At 39.9% G+C, this 20,551-nt stretch overlaps 3 protein-coding genes across 5 annotated transcripts in view; 2 read left to right on the top strand and 1 right to left on the bottom strand.

The window, feature by feature from the left end:
- Naa25 (N-alpha-acetyltransferase 25, NatB auxiliary subunit) overlaps positions 1-9,481 on the top strand; it is a 71,914-nt gene extending 62,433 nt beyond the window's left edge. For both annotated transcript variants that reach the window (XM_026386113.2, XM_026386112.2), the window contains 3 exons: positions 67-177; positions 2,891-3,037; positions 7,592-9,481. In XM_026386113.2, coding sequence (XP_026241898.1) covers positions 67-177; positions 2,891-3,037; positions 7,592-7,714 — 381 coding nt within the window. In that variant the 3' untranslated portion in view covers positions 7,715-9,481. The remainder of the gene's footprint in view (positions 1-66; positions 178-2,890; positions 3,038-7,591) is intronic.
- A 1,164-nt stretch (positions 9,482-10,645) lies between these two features.
- On the bottom strand, positions 10,646-20,175 carry Erp29 (endoplasmic reticulum protein 29). The gene is made up of 3 exons (XM_026386114.2): positions 19,861-20,175; positions 15,464-15,602; positions 10,646-13,280 (listed from the first exon to the last, which is right to left on the bottom strand). The coding sequence occupies exons 1-3, from the start codon at positions 20,002-20,004 to the stop codon at positions 12,778-12,780; spliced, it is 786 nt and encodes a 261-aa protein (XP_026241899.2). The 5' UTR covers positions 20,005-20,175; the 3' UTR covers positions 10,646-12,777.
- Positions 20,176-20,315: 140 nt separating this feature from the next.
- Positions 20,316-20,551, top strand: part of Tmem116 (transmembrane protein 116) — a 41,346-nt gene continuing 41,110 nt past the window's right edge. The window contains exon 1 of one of the 2 annotated variants that reach the window (XM_077796113.1): positions 20,316-20,459. The gene's annotated coding sequence lies outside the window, so the exon portion shown is untranslated. The remainder of the gene's footprint in view (positions 20,460-20,551) is intronic. The other variant, XM_026386018.2, reaches the window with a different exon arrangement.

Genomic DNA, 20,551 nt, shown 5'->3' with positions numbered 1-20,551 from the left:
ATTGCTTTTAACTTCCTGATGGAATTGTAATCTTGATTGATTATTTTGCACATTTTCCACTTTCAGACTATTTCTGTTATCCTTTGGGTGTCCAGTTACTGCGAGAGTGTCTTGCGACCATACAAATTAAGTTTACAGAAGAAGAAAAAGAAGAAAAAAGAAACCAGTATCATCATGGTAATAACAGAAAAACACAAATAACAATCTAGCTACAGATTGTTTTTTCTTTTAAAAAGTTTTCTTGCATGTTTTAAGAGTCATTAGGATCTTAAAAGTTTTCATTTTCTCTTTTTTTTTTTTTTTTTTCCTTCTTTTTTAAAAGAATCTTACTAGCTGGTCACTTGCTCAGGCTGATCTTGAATTTATGGATTTAAGCAATCTTCCTGTGTCAGCTTCCCAAATTGCTGGGATTATAGACACATGTCACTGTGTATGTCTTAGACTATTTCTTGAATGAAAAGCATGAGCCACCGGGCTCTCATGTTTATATAACATATATGTGTTTGTGTGTGTGTGTGTTTATATGTTTATATGTGTTTAAAAATTGAAGTTTTCTGATATTTCTTTTGTTGCTATTATGGATTGAATCCAGGGACATTTTGCCACTGAGTAACATCCCTAGCTCTCTTTATTTTTAATTTTGAGACAGGGTTTCACTGAGTTGCTTAGGGCCTTGCTAAGTTACTGAGGCTGGCCTTGAACTTGCAATCATCGTGTCTCCACCTCTTGAGTTGCTACTACTACAGGTGTGTATCACCACACCTTGCTAGATAATATATGATCTGTTCTTCGTTCAAGTTTCCTCTTGTAGAAGTATTTTTCTTAGTGTCTATACTTCCCCACTTCCCTAATACCCGACTAGAAATTAAAGTTAGGGATGCTTTATCACTAATCTAAATCCTCCACCCTTTTTATTTTTGAGACAGGGCCTCCGATAAGTTCTCAGGCTATCCTTGAACTTGCTATCCTACTGCTATCCCACTGCTCCTGGCCTATTGATAAGTTTTGCTCTGTTGGTTTCTTAATAATGTTATTAATCCTCATTATAAATGAAGCAATTTTAAAAATTTTTTTTTAGTTTTCAATGGATCTTTATTTATATGCAGTGCTGAGAATCGAACACTGTGCCTTACACATGCTAGGCAAGTACTCTACCACTGAGCCACGACCCCAACCCAATGAAGCAATTTTTCTTAAATTGTCATTTTTTTAAGCATTTTTTTTAAACCTTTATTTTATGTATTTATTTTCGTGTGGTGCTGAGGATCAAACCCAGTGCCTTGCACATGCTAGGTGAGCGATCTACCCCTGAGCCATGACCCCTGCCCTCATCTGTTTTTTGTTGTTTTTTTTTTTTTAAAGAGAGAATTTTTTTTAATATTTATTTTTTCAGTTTTCAGTGGACACAACATCTTTATTTATATGTGGTGCTAAGGATGGAACCCAGCACCCCGTGCATGCCAGGCATCCGAGTTACCACTTACCCAGCCCCCTCATCTGTTTTTTTTTTTATTATTATTTATTTATTTTTAAATATTTATTTCTTAGATTTAGGTGGACACAATATCTTCATTTTACATTTATGTGGTGCTGAGGATCGAACCCAGTGCCTTGTGCATGCCAGGCGAGTGCTCTACCACTGAGCCACAACTTTAGCCCCCTCATCTGTTTTTTTTTGTTTTTTTTTTTTTAATTTTTTTTTTCTTTTAAAGAGAGAGAGAGAGAGATTTTTAATATTTATTTTTTAGTTCTCGGCAGACACAACATCTTTGTTGGTATGTGGTGCTGGGGATCGAACCCGGGCCACACGCATGCCAGGCGAGCGCGCTACCGCTTGAGCCACATCCCCAGCCCAGCCCCTCATCTGTTTTTTAATGAATGATTTTTTTTTTCCTTTTTCTCTGGGGTATTGGGATTGAACTCAGGGACTTTTAACCACTGAGCCACATCCCCAGCCTTATATTGTATTTTATTTAGAGACAAGGTCTCACTGAGTTGTTTAGTGCCTTACCATTGCTGAGGCTGGCTTTGAACCTGCGATCCTCCTGTCTCCGTCTCCTGAGTTGCTGGGATTACAAGCATTCTGCACGCACCCAGCCTTTTCTGTTGTTTTGTTTTTAATTAAAGTAGTAATTTTTAAAGAATATCTTGAATGTTTTCTAGTTTGGCATCATGTTTAGAAAGGCTTTTCAAAATTTGTTAGCCAAATTATGTTTTGGTATATTCTTGGAGGTTTCTTTTTTACTTTTTGAGATTTATTGACTGTCATTTAATTTCCCTCATGTCTTTCAGTTTATCTTGGGCCTTTTTTCTTTTCTTTCATTCTGCTCATTTTTCACCCCTATGGTATGGGGGATGAGACTCAGGACTTTGTGCATAGTAAGCAGGGGCTCTACCTTGTAGTTGCACCCCCAGCACTTTGTCAATTTACTTATAAAGAGTTGTTCATGAATACAGTTTACTTACAACCCCCCCGCCTGGCTTCAATATAACTTCAAAATGTATCTAATATCTGTTAGGACACTGTTCCCCTTCTCTGTTCTTTTTTCTAAATTTTCTTGTTTCTTGCTATCTTTTACTTTTTCTATTCAAACTTAGATTATTATGTTTCTGTTCTCCATTAACATTATTGGAAATCTTAAAGAAATGAAGAGAGGTGGTAGAGTTTCCTGGCTGGCTGTATGTTGAATGATGAAGTAATATATTTTTTAGTGGATTCTCTTCTCTCTAATTCTCCAGAATATAATAAAACCTCACTTTAACAAATGCTTATATATCTCCATTCCTGTTATGGTATAGCATGCAATCAGCATACCTACATGTTGTAAGCATTGGGAATGCGTTTGATAGTATTTCATCTTTTAAAAAATGTTTCAAATCCTGTTCCTAGCCACCTGTCTTCACCAGTTTCCAAGACTATGTTTCTGGACTTCAGACTTTAATTTCTAATGCTGTGGATCATATTAAGGGACTTGAAACACATCTAATTGCACTTAAGCTTGAAGAACTTATTTTAGAGGACACTTCTTTCTCTCCGGTAAGAGATTATAGACACTCAGCAATGTTTTTTTTTTTTTTAATATATATATTTTCAAATGTTATCTTTATCAAAAGTACAAATCAATTTTCAGTCCATCATTTTCTTCTTATAAGACTAGCTGGGTGTGGCGGTATATGCTTGTAATTACAGCTACTGCAGAGGCTGAAGCAGAAGTATCTCAAGCTCAGGCTATCCTGGGCAACCTAGTGAGACCCCGTACCAAAACAAAAATACTGGGGATATAGTTTAGAGATACAACACTTGTAGGCTTGATATCCTGTATCCCAAAACAAAACCAACCAACAACCACCAAACCCAAAACAAAACCCAGAAAGCATTAAAAAAAAAGACTTGTGAATGAAAGTGCTTTGGCAGAAGTCTTCTGTTATTGTGTTGGTTGTGGGATTCCCCACCCCTTTTATATTTTGGGGGTTATGCTTTCACCATTAAAACTAATGCTAGCATTATGAATTGTTTCCTATTTTGAGTACCAGATGGAATTAGATATACTCTTAAGATTCAAGAACAATCTCCATAAAATTTACATGCTGTTGAGTAGGCTGCCTTCCTTGCCACCCTAATAATTATCACCTGAAGAAAGAGATGCTAGACATCAGAAATAATTATGTTACTTGATCATTAGGCTAGAATAAGCTATCCAGAAACGGAATGAATGGAACCAAGTATGAATCATTGTTCACAACCATTAGATGTCTCCTGATATTATTTTAGGACCGTTTCTTAAAATTCTCCTAGTTGTTAGCAAAATGCTTGTAATGTTTTGCCTTTAAAATATGGGTCTCCTCTCTCCTCCCCTTGTGCGGGGGATTAAACCCAGGGCCTCACACACAATAGGCAATTGGTCTACCACCGAAATGCATGCACCTTCAGCCTCTAAAATAGGGATTTATTTAATAAAATATATGGATTCTTTCTGGTCAATGTTAATTCACTCACCTGGAGTCAGCTTAGGATTTTGGTAGGAACCAGAATAGCAGTGATAAAGCAATCTGTTTCTAGTCAGCTGCTCTAACAATGAAATTCTGATCTTAGATTATGTTTTCATCTAGTAGGTGTCTGACTTAAATCTTTGCTGATGAGGGAACTCATCCAATAATCTGAGGATGACTGTCGGCCTAGTTTCAGACACCCACCCAGACCTTCCTAGGGGAGAGAATGAATGGAATCTTGCTTGGTATACCAACCTTAAAAGAGTATAAGCTTCTCTTTTGTAAAGTTTAAACATGTTAGAGCTTTGAACGTTGTGCTTACTGTGGGAAGGAGCCCAGAGCTTTTGACATACCAAAGACTGATTAGAGAAAGCAGTCTTGTTCACAATGAAATGAATGAGTGAGACAATCTTATTGGAGTGGGTACTTTTATGAAGAGTGATTAATTTTCACCAGGCACATGGAAATGGAGGAAAGCCATCCCAGGCAAAGGCACAGAGGTGGAAAATGAAATATATTTGGCACTGTGAGTCAGTTGGCAGGGGCATAGAATATGGCATGTGGGAAGGACTGTTAATTGCATGGTGACAGACATAGTAGCCCTGCTGATTTATGACCACTGAGTTGTTATCTGCCTTCTTAAATGAGGACTCAATTTCAGTATTCTAGAAGTTGTCCTTAGCTTTGCAGTATAACCTTGGAAAAGTTAATTACTCTTTCTGGGCATCAATTTCTTCATCTGTAAATGAAGATGATGATAACACCTATTTCATAGGATTATGGTGAGGATTAAACAGAGCAGTAATTAGCCTTTATTAATGTCATGATATATACAGTACAGTAAGCAATATCAACTATCAAATTGTTTCCACATAGTGCTGAGTAGTCTTTTGTGTTAAAAACAACAACAGTGGTTGGGACTAGAGCTCAGTAGTGGAGTGCTTGATTAGCACATGTGAGGCACTGGGTTGGATCATCAGCACCACATAAAAATAAATGAATAAAGGTATTTAAAACAAAAGAAAAATTGGATAACCCTCTTCAATTCAGTTTCCATTAGGTTCACTTCTTTTTCATTTGCTTACTTTTTTTCTAAAGTTGAAATCCAGCATTATAAGGTCTCTGGACTAGACCTGTAAGTCATATATCAACATCTTTTTTGTGTATATTTATAGTCATTGAGAGAAAACATGGTATTACTGTATTTTGTACTTTTTAAAAAGTGCGGGTTGGCACACACCTATAATCCCAGCAGCTTGGAAGGCTGAGACAGTAGGATCATGAGTTCAAAGCCAGCCTCAGCAACAGCGAGGCGCTAAGCAACTCAGTGAGTCCCTGTCTCTAAATAAAATACAAAATAGGGCTGTGGATGTGGCTCAGTGTTTGAGTGCCCCTGAATTCAATCCCCAGTAAAACAGTAAAAGAAAGTAAAGTATTCACTGTGTTCTGCAGCTTGACTGCAGAATCTGTTCAGATCTGTTCAGGACAAGGTGCAATCACAGCAACTCAGTCTCAGCAACTTGGATGCTGAGGCAGGAGGATTGCAAGTTTACGGCTTGGCAATTTAGCAACACCCTGTGTCAGTCTCAAAATATAGAGTGTTAAGGATGAAGCTCAATTGTAAAAGCCTCCCTGGGTTCCATCCCCAATACCATATACACACAGAATTTCCTTGGGAAAACTTATATAGACAAATCTTGTTCATTTTAGCTGTATATTATTCAAAATAAAGATGCACCACCGTCATTGGTCATTTTAGCTTGTTTCTTGTGTGTTGGGAGGGTTCTGGGGTTTGAAATCAAGGACACATTACCACTGAGCTAAACACATCACCTGCCCCTATATTTTCTGATTTGGAGGATTGAATCCAGAGATACTCTACCTACTATTGAGTTACATCCCCAGCCCTTTTTTATTCTGAGACAGGATCTGGCTAAGTTGCCCAAGCTGGCTTCAAACTTGAGATCTTCCTGCTTCAGCCTCCCAAGTAGCTGGGATATAGCTACATCATTGCACCCAGCAGAATGTTTCTTTATACAGCCACTCCTCAGTATCCGTGTGGGATTTTTTCCCCCCAGAACACATGCATGAATGCACACATACACTGAGGATACTCAAATTTCATGGGGGATTAAGGCCCTTATAGAATATTGTGCAGTATTTGCATCGAACCTAACACATCTTCCTGAATGTTTTAAATTATCTCCAGATTATTTACATACTTAATATAATATACATGCTATGTAAACAGTTGTTATACTGTTTTGATATTAGTGACAAGAAAAACGCCTTAGCATGTTCTATATATACAGACTGAATTTTTTTTCTCTGAATAGTTTGGATATGCAGTTGGTTGAATAAGTGGGTGCAGAACCCATGAATATGTAGGACCGAATTTATTTGCTTTTAAATATATATACTAAATGAAAATCAAATCTTTTATGGGTACTGAGGATTGAACCCAGTGCCTCATGTGTGCTAGGCAAGTAGTCTAACACTGAGCCACAACTCCAGCCCCTAGATAAGATCTTAAATCGCAGTATTCATGGGTCAGAAAATGTTACCTGCTTTCTTCTGTAGTCCTGGGCTTTGCAACTCTGCCAACTTTATTTAAACATACCCAGTCCTCAGCCATCTTCATTTCTGTTTGTGAATACTCCTTCCCTTTTTTTTTTTTTTTTTTTTTTGGTGGTCTCTACCACAGTAAATATGTGGCTGCAATTATTTAACTCGTACATTTCAGAAGGCCTAAGAAAGCTCTGTCTTTTATCATTTGGTGTCTTGTACTTACAGACTCTGTCAGTGTAGAGGGAGGCTTGTTAGTATTGTAACTGGAAAAGATAAGAGTTGGTAAAGCTGAGACCCTTCAGTAGTGGCTATGATGATGTCTATTTTGAGGTAAAACAAAAAAATCAGACATCTCTAATTTTACACTTTGTGTAGCTAATAACAAAATAGTAATAATTTTATGTGCAAACTACTTAGTAATCATTTACCACCTTTTTTTTTTAAAGATAACTGCATTTTTTTTTTAGGATGGTTGTTCACCTGGAGGTCTTATCCCCAAGAACATAGCTTCAGAGGTTGCTCTTGAAGAAAAGATAAAAATTGCTCTTGAAAATGTTATACAATTTTTACACTTTCTTTGATAACTGTTTTTGGTGTTTGAATTTTTAAAAATATGTATTTTATTTTAGTTGTAAATGAACCTTTATGTATTTATTCTTATGTAGTGCTGAGACTCAAACCCAGGGCCTCACACATGCTAGCCAAGTGCTCTACCACTGAGCCATAACCCCAGTCCCCACCTTTTTTCTTGATGAAAAGCTACCTGTAAGATATTTGCTTTCCTACTTTATATAACTTGTAACAAAGGTGCTGGATAGAATGCTTTTCTGAAGCAACAGGGTCTTAGTGAAAAACCACATTGAAAAATACCTGTGATTAGCTTTTAGCCTTTGCATTTTAATACTGAAAATGACTCACTCCGTTCTGATGGAGCTTGCATTGAGGTAATGGTAGTTTTAACTTTTATCTGAGTAACTCTAATCTAGGAGAATCATTTTTGAGCAAAACCACTTAGTTTTCTCTTTCTTTGTAGGAAGAAAGAAAATTTTCAAAGACTGTGCAAGGGAAAGTGCAGAGCAGTTACCTACACTCACTTCTGGAAATGGGGGATCTGCTGAAAAAAAGACTTGAGACAACAAAGAAGCTAAAAATTTAAGGAAGTGTGGACCACAGGCACTGATGACTCTACAGCAGAAAATGACGATACTATCTTCCCAGGCAAAAGCAACATCTGGTTGATCATCATTTTAATCCAGAACTTCCTCATAAAATGCATGAAGGACTTTGATTGTGAATTAATTTTTTTAGGTATTAAATACATACAGCTGACTAAATTATTGTATATAAACCAGAAGTAGGACCCTCATCTGGGTTTGACCACTTTTTATAAATGTTCATATGCATATGGCAGCAACAAGAGAACCCCTTACTTTTCTTCCCTCCCATCACCAGAAACATCTGGGAGGGGAAAGGGTTTCTATTCAAAAGCAGCAATAGAAATTAAGCATAAAGCATTGACCTCAAAGCAGCTGGATGGCCCTCCCATTATAGCAGTGGGAGTTTAGTTTGTTCTTGAGCCATAGGAAGCAGAAAAGAGAAGTAGAGGGGGATATGACCAGGAGCAGGCCCTTTTCCACTGCAGCAGGTGCCATTTGAGGCTTCCTCAAACCCAAGGCAGGTCCACAGCAGACCTCAGGCGAGATTTAGCATACTATCACTTGCCCTGAAGGGCACTACTCAGATGACCACAGGTGCTGATTTTTTTTTTTTTGGCCTAATAATTCTGATAGCCGAGATAGCCCCATCCACGTTCCTGTGAAAGTTAAATCTCAGATAGGGAGACAAGGAAGACCTTATTAATTTGTAGGTGTTTAGAGAGGAAAGTAGTACAGACCATTTAACAAGCCTGCTAAGGACTAGCTTGCTGTCTTTCATCCATTTGGGAAGTTTGGGAATCACTGTTTTCAAGAGAGGTGTACATAATTTATGCAGGCAATACTGATACTTATTTCATCGGTTTTGTGAGTTATATACTGCAGTCGATTCATGAATCATATGTGTATATATATGCTTGAAAATTAATTACTATTTTAGTGTTTTCAAGTGGGGGGGGTTGGTGAAGAAGGAATATATATTATGGATTTAAACTAGGTTTTAAGTTTTAGGCTGGCAAAAGAAGTGTTACCCAGTGGGTTTAATGTTCAGTCTACTTTCTTGAAACTTAAGAATTGTACCAGGATTGTATTTACCTTGTTCACCTGGAGGTCTTGTCCCCAAGACTGTAGCTTCAGAGGTTGGTCTTGAAGAAAAGATAAAAATTGCTCTTGAAAATGTTATATAATTTTTACACTTTCTTTGTTTTTTTTGGTGTTTGAATTCCTGCTTCTGTTTTTCTGTTTTAAAGTTAGTAATTTTGTATAGGCAAAGAAATGAATTTGATGAGGAAATTCCAACATCTGATGGAGGATTGGTCTTAAAGACTTTTCAAGGTCCTTTCCTGTGCACTGCTCCAGTGAAATGTGATACTTTTTTAAAAGCAACCAAAAGCGCTGGGAAAATCTATGTATGCAAAGTTTGCATTTTGTCCCTCCTTGACTTTCTTATTGACAATTTGATATGGTAATTAATAACTGTTTAAAAATTTTATTACCTGTTCAAAATAAGACTTGTTGGAAAACCTAGTCCACCAAGTAATTTCAAAACATCATATTTTATATAAATTTAGTAGCCACAACTGTCAAACACCCCATCCTAAAGGGAATAACTGTCCTCCTGAACAAGATGAACTGAACAACCCGATTGATTCTGAATATCCTTTAATGACAACGTGTCATTAGTTCATATAACTATGACCTATTTTAGATGGAACTGTGTGTATTTGGGAAGGTGTGTGTATGGCTATGTTCTTGGAATGATGTTTTCTTTGCATATCCAAAAAAGTACTGTACAAAGAAATAGAAATGCTCTTTGATACAAGTCTATTGATCAGTCTATCATATGTATGCTTAATGGGCTGGCCTTGGTCAAGGACTGCAATGACTCTAATGGTCTGCCTAACTGGTCTCCTGCCTTGGAGTATCTGGGACCTCTACTGGTTTTACTGACAAATAATGTTACCTTGAAGTTATGCTTCCTTTGTTATTTGCTGATTTTCCTACTAAATGTAGCATTTCAATTAGATTCAACTCTAACATTTTGAGATTACTGTAAAAAGAATGAAATTATGCAGAAATGGCCAATATCTTTTATCAATCTGTTCCTTTGGAAACTGTCGTGCACTATAAATTGTGTACAGTTTAATATATATATGAAATACACACACACATACATATATATATTTACATGAGTAAAAAGCACCCTCTCCCAGCAATTGTATGTCATTGATATTTGAAGAGATTTCCCAAATAACCCGCTGCTGCTGCTGTTTTGGTTTATATGGTTTTTTTGTTTAGTTTTTCTGTGGTAAATTGATATTAAAAAAAAGGAAAGGAGAAAAAAAAAACGACTACTGTTTACAGACTAAAAAATTATTGCCTTTTATACTACTGAGATCCTGAGTTAAAGACTCTCAAATGTAAACATTTGGTTTAAGTCATTTACTTGATGGATAAAAGGTAGAGAAATTTTTAGTGTTCTCTACATAATAGAAAACAAATGCCTAGTTGTGTTGCCCATCAATTTTGTATATTTTCATAATTTTAATTGTTCAAAATTGCATTATATTTTGCAATCACTATGTTCAATCTGGATTTGTCTTTCATTTTAACTTTTAATATAAAAGGGGGTTTCAGTGTATCTATAGGCTTGTTATTGAAACTCTTCCTGCTTATTTGATGTGATTTATTAATATGGGAAGTCCATATTCTTCCTTATTGAGAATTAAGTGAAACATAGCAAATCTAAACTCGATGGGTTAATTTATATAAAATTTTCATTTTAAGTTGGCATTTCTGCCTGGTTCATTTTTGTTCAGCTTCTTAGAAGCTACAACCTTCTAAATGGTATAACTCATCTCAATTTTGTATTAAAGAGCTATATACCCAGCAAAATTTTATTATTTGAAAATTATTTTTTTTTCCTAAGGCCACCATTTCTTTTGGCTTAAAAGCAGTACCTTCCATACTTGATTACTGAATACTTACTGACAATGCATCAAGATTCATAACTTTCAGGCTCTGCTTATTTAAGGGAAAATGAAACTCTCTATCCTACTTATTAGTTGTTGGTGTGGGGAAAGGCCATAAATAGTTGTGTAGCAAAGTCCTGTTTAATATAAATCAGGGTATGTGATAGTGTTGAGTCACTTCGGATTGGGTCATGAGAGGATCTCTGTAACATTGGACGTGAATGGTGAATGTTTGTCAGTCATAGAAAAAGGAACACAGTTGGAAAGGCCCCAAGGAAGGGAACTGCTTAGCATGTTCCAGCAACTTAGTGAAAGGAGTGGAAAGGGGTCAGCATTTGGATAGAGTGCTAGACCAGATAAGTCAGGACCTAAAGCCAGGGGAAGGACTGAAACTTAGAATAAATGTAATGGAAGGTTACTGGAGAATTTCAGGCAGGTTGATGACCCAAGGGTACTTGAATCCAGACACTGAAATTCAAATTTTATTTGGGCAGATTGACTAGCTATTTTTCCTGAGTTTCCTTTCTGTTCTGTGACAAAAAAATCATTTTATGTATCTCTGAAGGGTCAGTTTGGGCCTGTTTTTTCAGTTATAACTTAACTCCCTACCAGCGTTCTCTTTTCCTTTAACTAAAAGCAGGTATGTGCCTGTACCTAACTAACTGCCATCCTTTGCTTTTCCTAAAAGTTTGGCTTGGATTTATATTTTTTTTATTATTCCCCTTGTTTTTGGATGCTATAGCCTTAATGCAGGTACAAATTTCAGTTAAGATTGCAGGGTAAGCTACCATGAGTCGAAAGTTCATACAAATTGTGGAATTCTTACTGCAGTTTGCTTGAGGGACAGAGCTTTTCTGCAACCTACAGTGTCCACATTATAGCCCAGGAAACATGGGGCCCCAGTAAATAAGCTAAAAGCTATTCTCCATACCATCTCATTCTTATTCTTGATGGCCACAAATTCCCAGTTTCTTAGTTCTGTATGAATAATCTCTCCTAATGTGATCACACCAGTACTTTTTGTGGCATCAATTACCAAGAACTATTTTACAATTAAAATCATTTTTGGCACCATTTAGGAAATTTACAAGTTTCTATAAAACAAAATTCTTCAAGTTAGATATAGTGTCTGCTTCAGATTGATTCAGTTTGATTCTAGGAAGCCACTCCGTGTAGCCTTCAGTCATAATATTAATTTATTAGATGCTAAGTACAAAAGCCCTCTGATATATGATTATCTAGTTCACTCTGGCTTTATAAATAGCTAGCCTGAACCCACCCAATGGCATACCAACAATCAAGATTAGGCCACATTCGGGGCCTGAGGATGCTTTTGGGTTTTATAGTCTTCCTTGTCTGTCATTTGTGTACTTACTCTAAAAGTTGGTATTTACTGAGTAACTGACAAAGTGACTGAGCATGAAAACAATTTTTAAAACTTTCAAACAGGACTATCATTTTGTTTTCTAAACTAAAAACTCTGTCAATAAAATTAAGAATTTGCTATACATCTCACAGAGCATCACTGTTCAATGTTGATTAAATGGTGCTACTGTTGAGTTGTAAGGACTAAGAACATGGGTGACACATTTCATTATCCAGTTAATTCATAATAGCCTGGACATCAGTGAAAAATAAAGCTTTTACCTTAAGCTGGGATCAGTTTTATCACGATAATCTGTTTCCCTGGTAGAGTGGAGTCCATACCAGCTTAGATTCAAAAAAGAATTGAGAAGCAGAAGCAAGCAAGTTATAGACCAGAATATAATGTGAAAAAACAAACTGAATGGCTTCAGGTCCACTTAATCAAAACACTGAACTTTAATTGGGCCAGAATTACACTTGTCAAGGACCTGGGCGGTACCCTCCTTTATAGCACCAGTTCCTTCTGAGGGGGCACTTCATTAGCCAAGTAAACGTTCCAGCTATCCCCAGGCTGGCTCTAGAGACTTCCCAAGCATGGGCACATCAGCATCCATGTCCAGGCATAGTCAGGGCTCAGATTTCCAACACCCTCTTTACAAGGGTTTCATGGCCAGAGGGTAACTCTCCCCTTCCCACCCCCAGCAAACCCTGGAAACCCTAATGCCTTTTCACAGCTCCTCCTTCTCAAACTCCTTCTTCTGGAAGGCAGTCAGGATGTTTAAGCTCTTCTGGAGCTCCTCCTTCTTCCCATCACTCATCTTGTTCTTCTCAATCAGCTTGGTGATCCGGGTCATCTCTGATGCTGGGAAGTCCTCACCTTGATCTAAGACCTTCCCCATGACCTTCAGATACTGCTCGGCCCACTTCTTTTCAGTCTCCTTCACACTCAAGAGGTTGTCCTGCCCCTGCTTCAAGAGGGCCTTACGGGCCTCTACACTAGAGGCCCTGATGAATTCCCCTGCCAGGGCGTCATACACAGGCAGGCAGCCAGGCATACCCAGGTAGACTCCTTGTCCCTTTAGCCAGCGCTGGATGGCTCCAACCTTAACTACCCCACTATATGGGACCGGGTTCTCAAAGTCCCCGTCTCGGAAGAGGAAGAAGACTGGGTAGTTCTCTTTGTCCAGCTTGTATTTCTCACCCAGTTCCATGTTTAGCTTGTCACCATAATCTGTGAACAGAAACCAGAGATGAATAAGACAACAACTCAGTGCAGGATATCACTATAGGGCCTGAGTGGAGAAGAAGAATCATCTTGGCTATGTAATGGTTCAAAGTGATGTTTATCTATATTGACCTTGGTTTGAATTCTTCCTCTGCCATTTCCTAGCCACGTGGCTGCTGTCAAATCATTTAATTGCTCTGAACTGTCTTCATTTGAAAATTCTTTGTGTCTACTACGTGATGCTGTTTGAGGTGCTAAGAACCTAATTGTGATTCACGGTATCAAGTTCTCAGACCTCAAGGGGCTTTAATTTTTTCTGGGGGTGGGAATGGGTTGTTACTGGGATTTGAGCCCAGGTGTGCTTAACCACTGAGCTACACTCCTATTTTACTCTGAGACAGGGTCTTGCTAAGTTGTTTAGGGCCTTGCTTGTTGATGCTGGCCTCAAACTTGCCATTTTCCTGCCTCAGCCTCCTATATTGCTGGGATTATAGGTGTGTGTCACCACACCTGGCAAGAAGTTTATATTCTAACGGCAAGAAGGACGATAGTATACAAGTGAACATAAATGATTAGTTCCATTGATGAAAATAAACAGTGTGATATGACAGAGTGGGTAAGAAAGCCCACTTCAGGTTGTCGGTGAGGATTACCCTGTGGAGATGACATAAGCTGAGGGGCCTAAGTGGCATGGAGCCAGCCACATAAATATCTGGGAAGAGTGCTTCAGGAAGAAAGTACCTCAAGTTCAAGAACTATGCACAAGACAAAAGCTCTGTGCAAGGACTGAGCTGAGAATATTTAAGGCCAAGGACTTGGGTGTAGCCAAGTGGGTAGCACACTTGTCTAGTATGTGCAAGATCCTGAGTTCCATGCCCAGCCCCAGTACTGTTAAGAAAAAAAAATTATCAAGGTCAGGTTGGCTGGAGTTGAGCGAGAAAGAGGTGTGTGTGTGGTAGGTGATGAAAGCAGTCCCTGCTACATGAGGGCTGCTGGGAGGTTCAATGAGGCACTATGTGTATGAGATCCAATCAGAGTTCAGTGCTTACTCTGCAGTAGCTGCCAGCAGTATCTGCAACATTCTTCCTAAAAAGTAGTAGTAGTCCCAAGGGCTGATTGTGACAACTGATTTTTGACCCTTGGCAAGAAGAAATGGCTGAGAGCAACTATTTCTGGGTTAACAGCCTGGAGTGCCAATCCTAGTTAACAGCTCTATTTACTTGAGTGAGGTTCCCTGAGCATCAACTTAACTTGAAAAATTGGGGGTAATAGTACCACAAGTCACAAGGGTAAAATACATGTAAAACCTTTAGCACAGTGGTCTGAAAAGCATGATGAATGCAAGTCATTGTCGATGCTATTATTCAAAAAACCCCAAGGGAACTGATTTGAAGTTGATTCAAAACTGACCGACTCCTCAGGACAGGTGAGCCAGCTATCTCTACTGACATCAAATTCCCAGTTCACTGGGGAATGGAGGCATCCTAGCTCAGAGTATGCTGCACTTAGATGTACTTAAGCCAAATACTTAGGTACTTAGGTGGAATTCTGGCTCAGCCACTCCATACCCCATCGCCTAGAAAGTCATGTAAGCTCTGAGCTTTGGTTTTTTAAGTATAATATGGAGACAGTACCTCTTGCTTTTCAAGCAGGACTCAAGTGGAGCTTAAAACTTTAATGTCTGTGTAGATTTTTACAGGCCGCAAACCAATAAACACTGGCGACGTATTATTATTATGTTGACACTGTGGTTAAGAGTTACCCTTGGATTAGTGGTGGCACCAGTAGTGTATCTGAGCTAAAGCCAAAACCCAACAGCTTTGGTAAAAAGATTAAATGAAGGCAGAAAAGATCTGACCATGCTGTTCCCTAGAAGGCATGGAACCCCTGACCACCGCCTGCAAGGAAAGCTCAAAGTTCTCAAAGTGGAATGTCAGATGGGTGAAGGGTAAGGGAAGAGGGGGTCCCTTCTCTTCAGGCAACTTCAAGCCTGACATGAGGTTCCCAGGTTCCAGAAATCATCTTAGACCAAGCCTGCTATGAGTACCAGATTCCTCAAGAATAAAACCCATTTATCCTTTGTGTGTAGTTTAGGTAAAAGGGCACCAAGTATTCCCCCTCCAAATAGGGCAATAATAGCTAACTTCCTCCCCCTCAGCCCTTCCCAGTTGTCTTGGACTTGTACATACCTGAGATCCCCACCTCTGCCACCAAGAGATCATCGCTGGAAGCCGAGTTTTCAGCCAGACGCTTGAACTCATCCTGCTTCTCACCGTAGGGGTACTGGGTGTCAAACTTCACCAAGACAAACTTGCTTTTGGGAATGACCTGAGGGCGCATAGAGCTGAGCGAGTGGGGTGTTCCAGGGACATTTGGGGTGAATTCCCCTTCCCAAGGGGCCCCTGTTTTAAAAATAGTGGAAACAAGCCCACAAAGGATACCAATACCAGCTCTTAACAATGTAATGTTTGTTTATTGCCCCCAACATTCACTAAACATGCCTGCTATGTACTGGGCATCTCATTAGGTATGTGTTCACATTAATAAGAGAAACATGACTCAATCTAGAATAAAGCTAAGCCCTCCCTCCTCCAGTGTTCCTTTCAGTAGGCCAAAGAGACCCTTAGCATGCAATTCATCATCATATCCTATCATGCCCATCATCTGAGGAAGCCTTTCTTAACACTGAACCAGAAATCTGACCCCCCCCCCCAAAAAAAAAATCTAAAAAGGAGTTGACACCACAAAGGATGCTTTGGCTAGATCTCTGGTTCTTAAACTGTGAAGAACAAGATTTTAATTTTAAAAGCAAATAAAACTCATCATTTTAAAGTGTACAATCCAGTGGGACTTAGTGTACTAATAATAATATGTAACCACCATGACTACCTAGTTCCAGAACATTTTCATCACCCGCAAAGGAAACCCTGTATCCATTAAGATGTCCCTCCCCATCTTCTTCCTTACCCCAGCTGTCTCCCTGGATTTGTCTAATTTGATGGAATAATAAAATTCATAGTCTCTTATGTCTGACTTACTTGCCTCAGCATAATGTTCTTATGGTTTTCCATGTGGTAGCATGTGATCAGTGCTTTATTCATATTTCTGGCCAAATAAACTATTCTTTGAAGGATGTTTGGGTTGTTTCTACCTTTTGGATATTACTGTGAATGGTCTGAAGATGTGTATATGTTTTTGTTTGAACACTTATTATTAAATTCTTTTGGATTCACCTAGAAGTGGAACTGTAGGGGTCATATAGTTAAGCCAAGGGCTTCCTTTTGATGGTTTCTTCCAATGTACCAATAAATAAGCTGACTTTGGTCAGTAATGTTGCCTTCCCCTCCTCTCACACCCCTTTGCTTTTCTGATTCAGTGATCTCTATTCTCAAGATTTTCATCACAGGAAATCACTGTTCATAATTCTATCAAGTTCACAAAATTCCAGATGCATCAGAGAACTCAAATGTTTTTGCTTGTCTGTGTCCCTTACTGTGTACTGATGTCCACTTGACTTTAGGTTTTTAAGAATATTTAACAGTGCCTAGGGACATAAAGGAGGAGAAACCATCAGAACAGGTCATCTTTAAGTGGCCACTGACGCCATAAAGTCTGAGCTCTGAGGGCCTAAAGACAAGGAAGATTTAAAATATAAATCAGATCACATCCCTCCGGTCCAAGTGGCCTTGTTTCAGTTCAACACACTACACTTGCCCCCTCTTGCAGCCTTTGTATTTGCTGTTTCCTGGCTGGAACCCTTTCCCTGGCTCAGCTTGTCTCTTTACATTGAAGGTTCAATTCAAAAGGTCCCTTCATTAATAATGAAGAGGACTCCTCAACCATCTAAGATTGCTTCATTCCTACGATACTCTGATGCATTTCTTCATACATTGACTATTCTCTAAAATTGTTCTTTGCTTGTTTTCTGTTCTCTCCGGTAGACTGTATATTAATGAAAATAAGGAACTTGCCTGACCCTAAGATCCCACATACCTGCATGTAGCAAATGCTTTTAAAACATGTTAAATGAACAGAACTTTAATAGCAGATGCTACATGTTCAAGGCCGGGGTAGGGGGGTGGGGGGTGGAGGGGTTAAAAGCATGACATACAATCCCTATCTTCAAGGAACTTACACTTGTATTATGTAATACGTTAATAATTATACAGTGGTTTAATATTGAAACAGAATTCAGGACTTTTACTTTCACCATTCTTGGCTACTTGGTAAGATGGAATGGTTTTGAATGGCAAATATTTGCATAAAGAATTGTTTGTTATTTTATGCAGTCTGTATATGTTAATTACTTTAGAACTCTGGGGATCAGTTCTACTGTACCCATAGTCAGACAACTTGCTTCTTCAAATTAGAGATAAATTCTTTATTCATTCGTGTTCATTGAATTAAAAATTGCTAAGGGCCCATCACGAACTACGCACTATTCTAAGTGAACGCTACAAAGAACAAAACGGAGTGGGTCTTTTATCAAATGAAGTTAGCATTCTAGTGATGGCGAAGAGAAAGGAATAAAAATGTTAGAAATCACTAAAAAGCATAGCATGTTGAACAAGGTTGCTGGAAAAAAAACACTAAGAAATTCCCATTGTATCCAGCGGTGATGGAAGAGGGTGAGAGTTGGAAAGAGACTGGAGAAAACATTTATTCATGCAATCAATTATTTATTAAGCACCTTCTATGTAATATATAACCTGCTATGCTGTGCAGATAATTGGAAACAAAGAATATGATGTGAGAGACAGATGGTAAAACTGACAAGGAATAAAATCAGCAATGAGTGCACTTCAGAAAAACAATAACGGGAATATGACTGGTACTTAAGCCTGGGGGTGGGAGAAATCAAGGAAGGGTTCTGAGGAGGTAACATTTAAGCCTAAACAATAAGGAGCATGTCTTTCAAAGATTGGGCAAAAACTACTCCAGTCACAAGGAAACCTCAAATACATGAAAGCAGTGATGAGCTAGGAATATTCAAGGGATAGAAGGCAGGCCTGTAAGGTTGGAGCACAGAGGACCAGGGAAAATTGTTAGGAAATAGGAAAGGGAAGCAAGAACAGATCTCCTAGTGTGGTGTCTCAAGGTGGAAGCATGGAGGACAGGAGGAAGTGTACCCAAGAACAGCCTAGACCAGGGTGGTAATGATAAAGGTGGCACAGCACTCAATAAGGAGACACTATTAACCTTATGGTACAAAGCTGCTCTGAGTCACACTAGATCTGTGATGTAACCCAACTTCCATGTAGTGGGGAGAGGTAGGTGCATCACTTTGCCAGTAAAGGACCAAAGAGCATAGGTGCTGTGGGGTGCCCACAACCAACCAACCAGCCATACCAATGCTTTTAAATTCTTGGAACTTTGCCTTCAATGAGCTACAAGTGTGAAGTCCACTCTAGGTCCTCTCAACCCTTTTGAAAACAGAAGGGGCTGAGGCTTAGCTCAATGGTGGAGCCCCTGGTTGCTTGGCACCTGTTGGGCACTGGGTTTGATCCTTAGCACCAAAAAAAAATAAATAAACAAAAACATGCTGTCCATCCATAACTACAAAAGAAGAAGGGAAAAAAAAAAAAAACAGACAAGTTCAACCACTTGATACAGACACATTTAGAGTTCCATTTCTTGGTTTCACTTCCCTGCCAAGGGTACAAAACAAGAAAATAAGACGACTGCCTCTCTCTCAACATTTAGCTTGCCATAGAAGTTAAAAGACAGGTACAGGAGAAGGAGAGTGGGACTGTGGTGTTGCACTAAGCCTTCAATGTTTCCATGGTCCATTTACCTAGGTCAGGATCCACATTTTGTAAAGGGTGGCAGGGAGGGGTAGTGGCAAATTCTTCCATGCTTTGACCCGATTTTATTCATTTTTCTTCCGGAGATATTTCCTATAGTTTGGCTAAACTGTAGCGTATTCGTTTTTATTTATTTATGTTTTCGTTGTAGATGAACACAATGCCTTCATTTATTTTTATGTGGTGCTGAAGATCCAACTTAGTACCTCAAACGTACTAGGCAAGCGTTCTCCCACTGAGCTACAATTCCAGCGTGTAGCTTAGTCTTAACGTCAGCACTTTTCTGGGAGAGGCGTAATATCTGAACATACTTTGCATATTGCCAAGCCAACAATTCATACTCAGGAGGGGCACAGATACGCATACTAAAGTACCGAGTTCTTCCTACCACCCCCACCCCCAGTTGGAAACCAGGTAGCACCAACTTCGCCCCGCCCTCATCTCCTACTTAGGACTCGAGGGTTGGATCTCGCCTGGCACAGTCCTCTCTCCCTAAAGGAGCATCTCGTTCCCTCGGCTGCATCTTTGCAGCTCTTTTGCAAACGCAGAAACAAATATAAATGATGCAAAGGCAAGGGTGAGCCGGGACCCCGGGGCGTGTGTGCCGGTGGTCATGGTATGCCCGTCCAAGACTCCACCAGGCCATAGCATGGTAGGAAGACCTCGGATCGTTGCTACAAGACCGCTTTCCGCCAGCCTTCGGTGCTCAACGTTCCCCACCGGCTCGCGCTCCCTTGGGCACTCTGGCTGCACCTGTGCGCAAAATCCCCCGACCCCGTTACCTTGTAGAAAGTGATTGTATCCAGGGGAAGGGCGCCTTTAGTGTGCAGGCCGCTGGTGCTGTGCGGAGTGGAGAGGAGCAGGAGGCTCAGGAGAAAGGGAAGAAGCGGGGAGAGAGAAGCTGCACAGGGTATGGCGGCAGCCATAACGCCGGATTGTGAGCGTCAGAGGTTGAAGAGCTGGGTGGGGAAAACTACAGAAGCCACGTGACTTGGAAGGCCGGCCCGAGCGCGCGCAAGAGGACACTCGGGGCGGGTCACGCCGGCCTACGGCGAGAGGAAGGGGTCGTCCGAGGGGCGGAGTCTAGTGAGGATACGTGTTGTAGGGGAGGGAAAGCAAAAAAAAAAAAAAAAAAAAGGGGGGACCGCCGCGCACGCGCACTCGGCGAAGCTTGCGCCGGCCCCTGGAAAGTGAAGTCACGTGAGAGAAGGTGCGGGAAAATTGGGACCGCCGCGCACGCGCACTCTGCGAGGCCCACCGCGGAACGACTCTTCGCGTAGGCAGAGGCGCGAAGCGCGTGCGTGACGAAGTTTCCGCAATTTCTTTGCGGTCGTAACTTCCCTTCGAAGACAAGGCCAGCCATTATATCTTGCTATTTTAGGTCCGTCAGGAAGTCGGTTAGGACCCGCTACCGTCCCCTGTTGGCGAGCCAGGCGGTCAGACAGCCGTTTGTTTATCTGGGCCTACGCGCTG

This window comes from Urocitellus parryii, chromosome 3 (assembly GCF_045843805.1).
Source record: "Urocitellus parryii isolate mUroPar1 chromosome 3, mUroPar1.hap1, whole genome shotgun sequence".
Taxonomy (NCBI): domain Eukaryota; kingdom Metazoa; phylum Chordata; class Mammalia; order Rodentia; family Sciuridae; genus Urocitellus; species Urocitellus parryii.
The sequence above is the reverse complement of the archived record's forward strand: the minus strand, read 5'-3'. Positions and strand labels throughout refer to the sequence as shown.

What these genes read in the sequence shown, in the direction of transcription:
- Erp29 (XM_026386114.2), bottom strand. Translation starts at nt 20,004, where the DNA reads ATGGCTGCCGCCATACCCTGTGCAGCTTCTCTCTCCCCGCTTCTTCCC. An exon ending in ATACAATCACTTTCTACAAG is followed by an intron (nt 15,603 to 19,860) that starts GTAACGGGGTCG and finishes ATGCGCCCTCAG; the next exon opens with GTCATTCCCAAAAGCAAGTT. An exon ending in GGCAGAGGTGGGGATCTCAG is followed by an intron (nt 13,281 to 15,463) that starts GTATGTACAAGT and finishes TTCTGTTCACAG; the next exon opens with ATTATGGTGACAAGCTAAAC.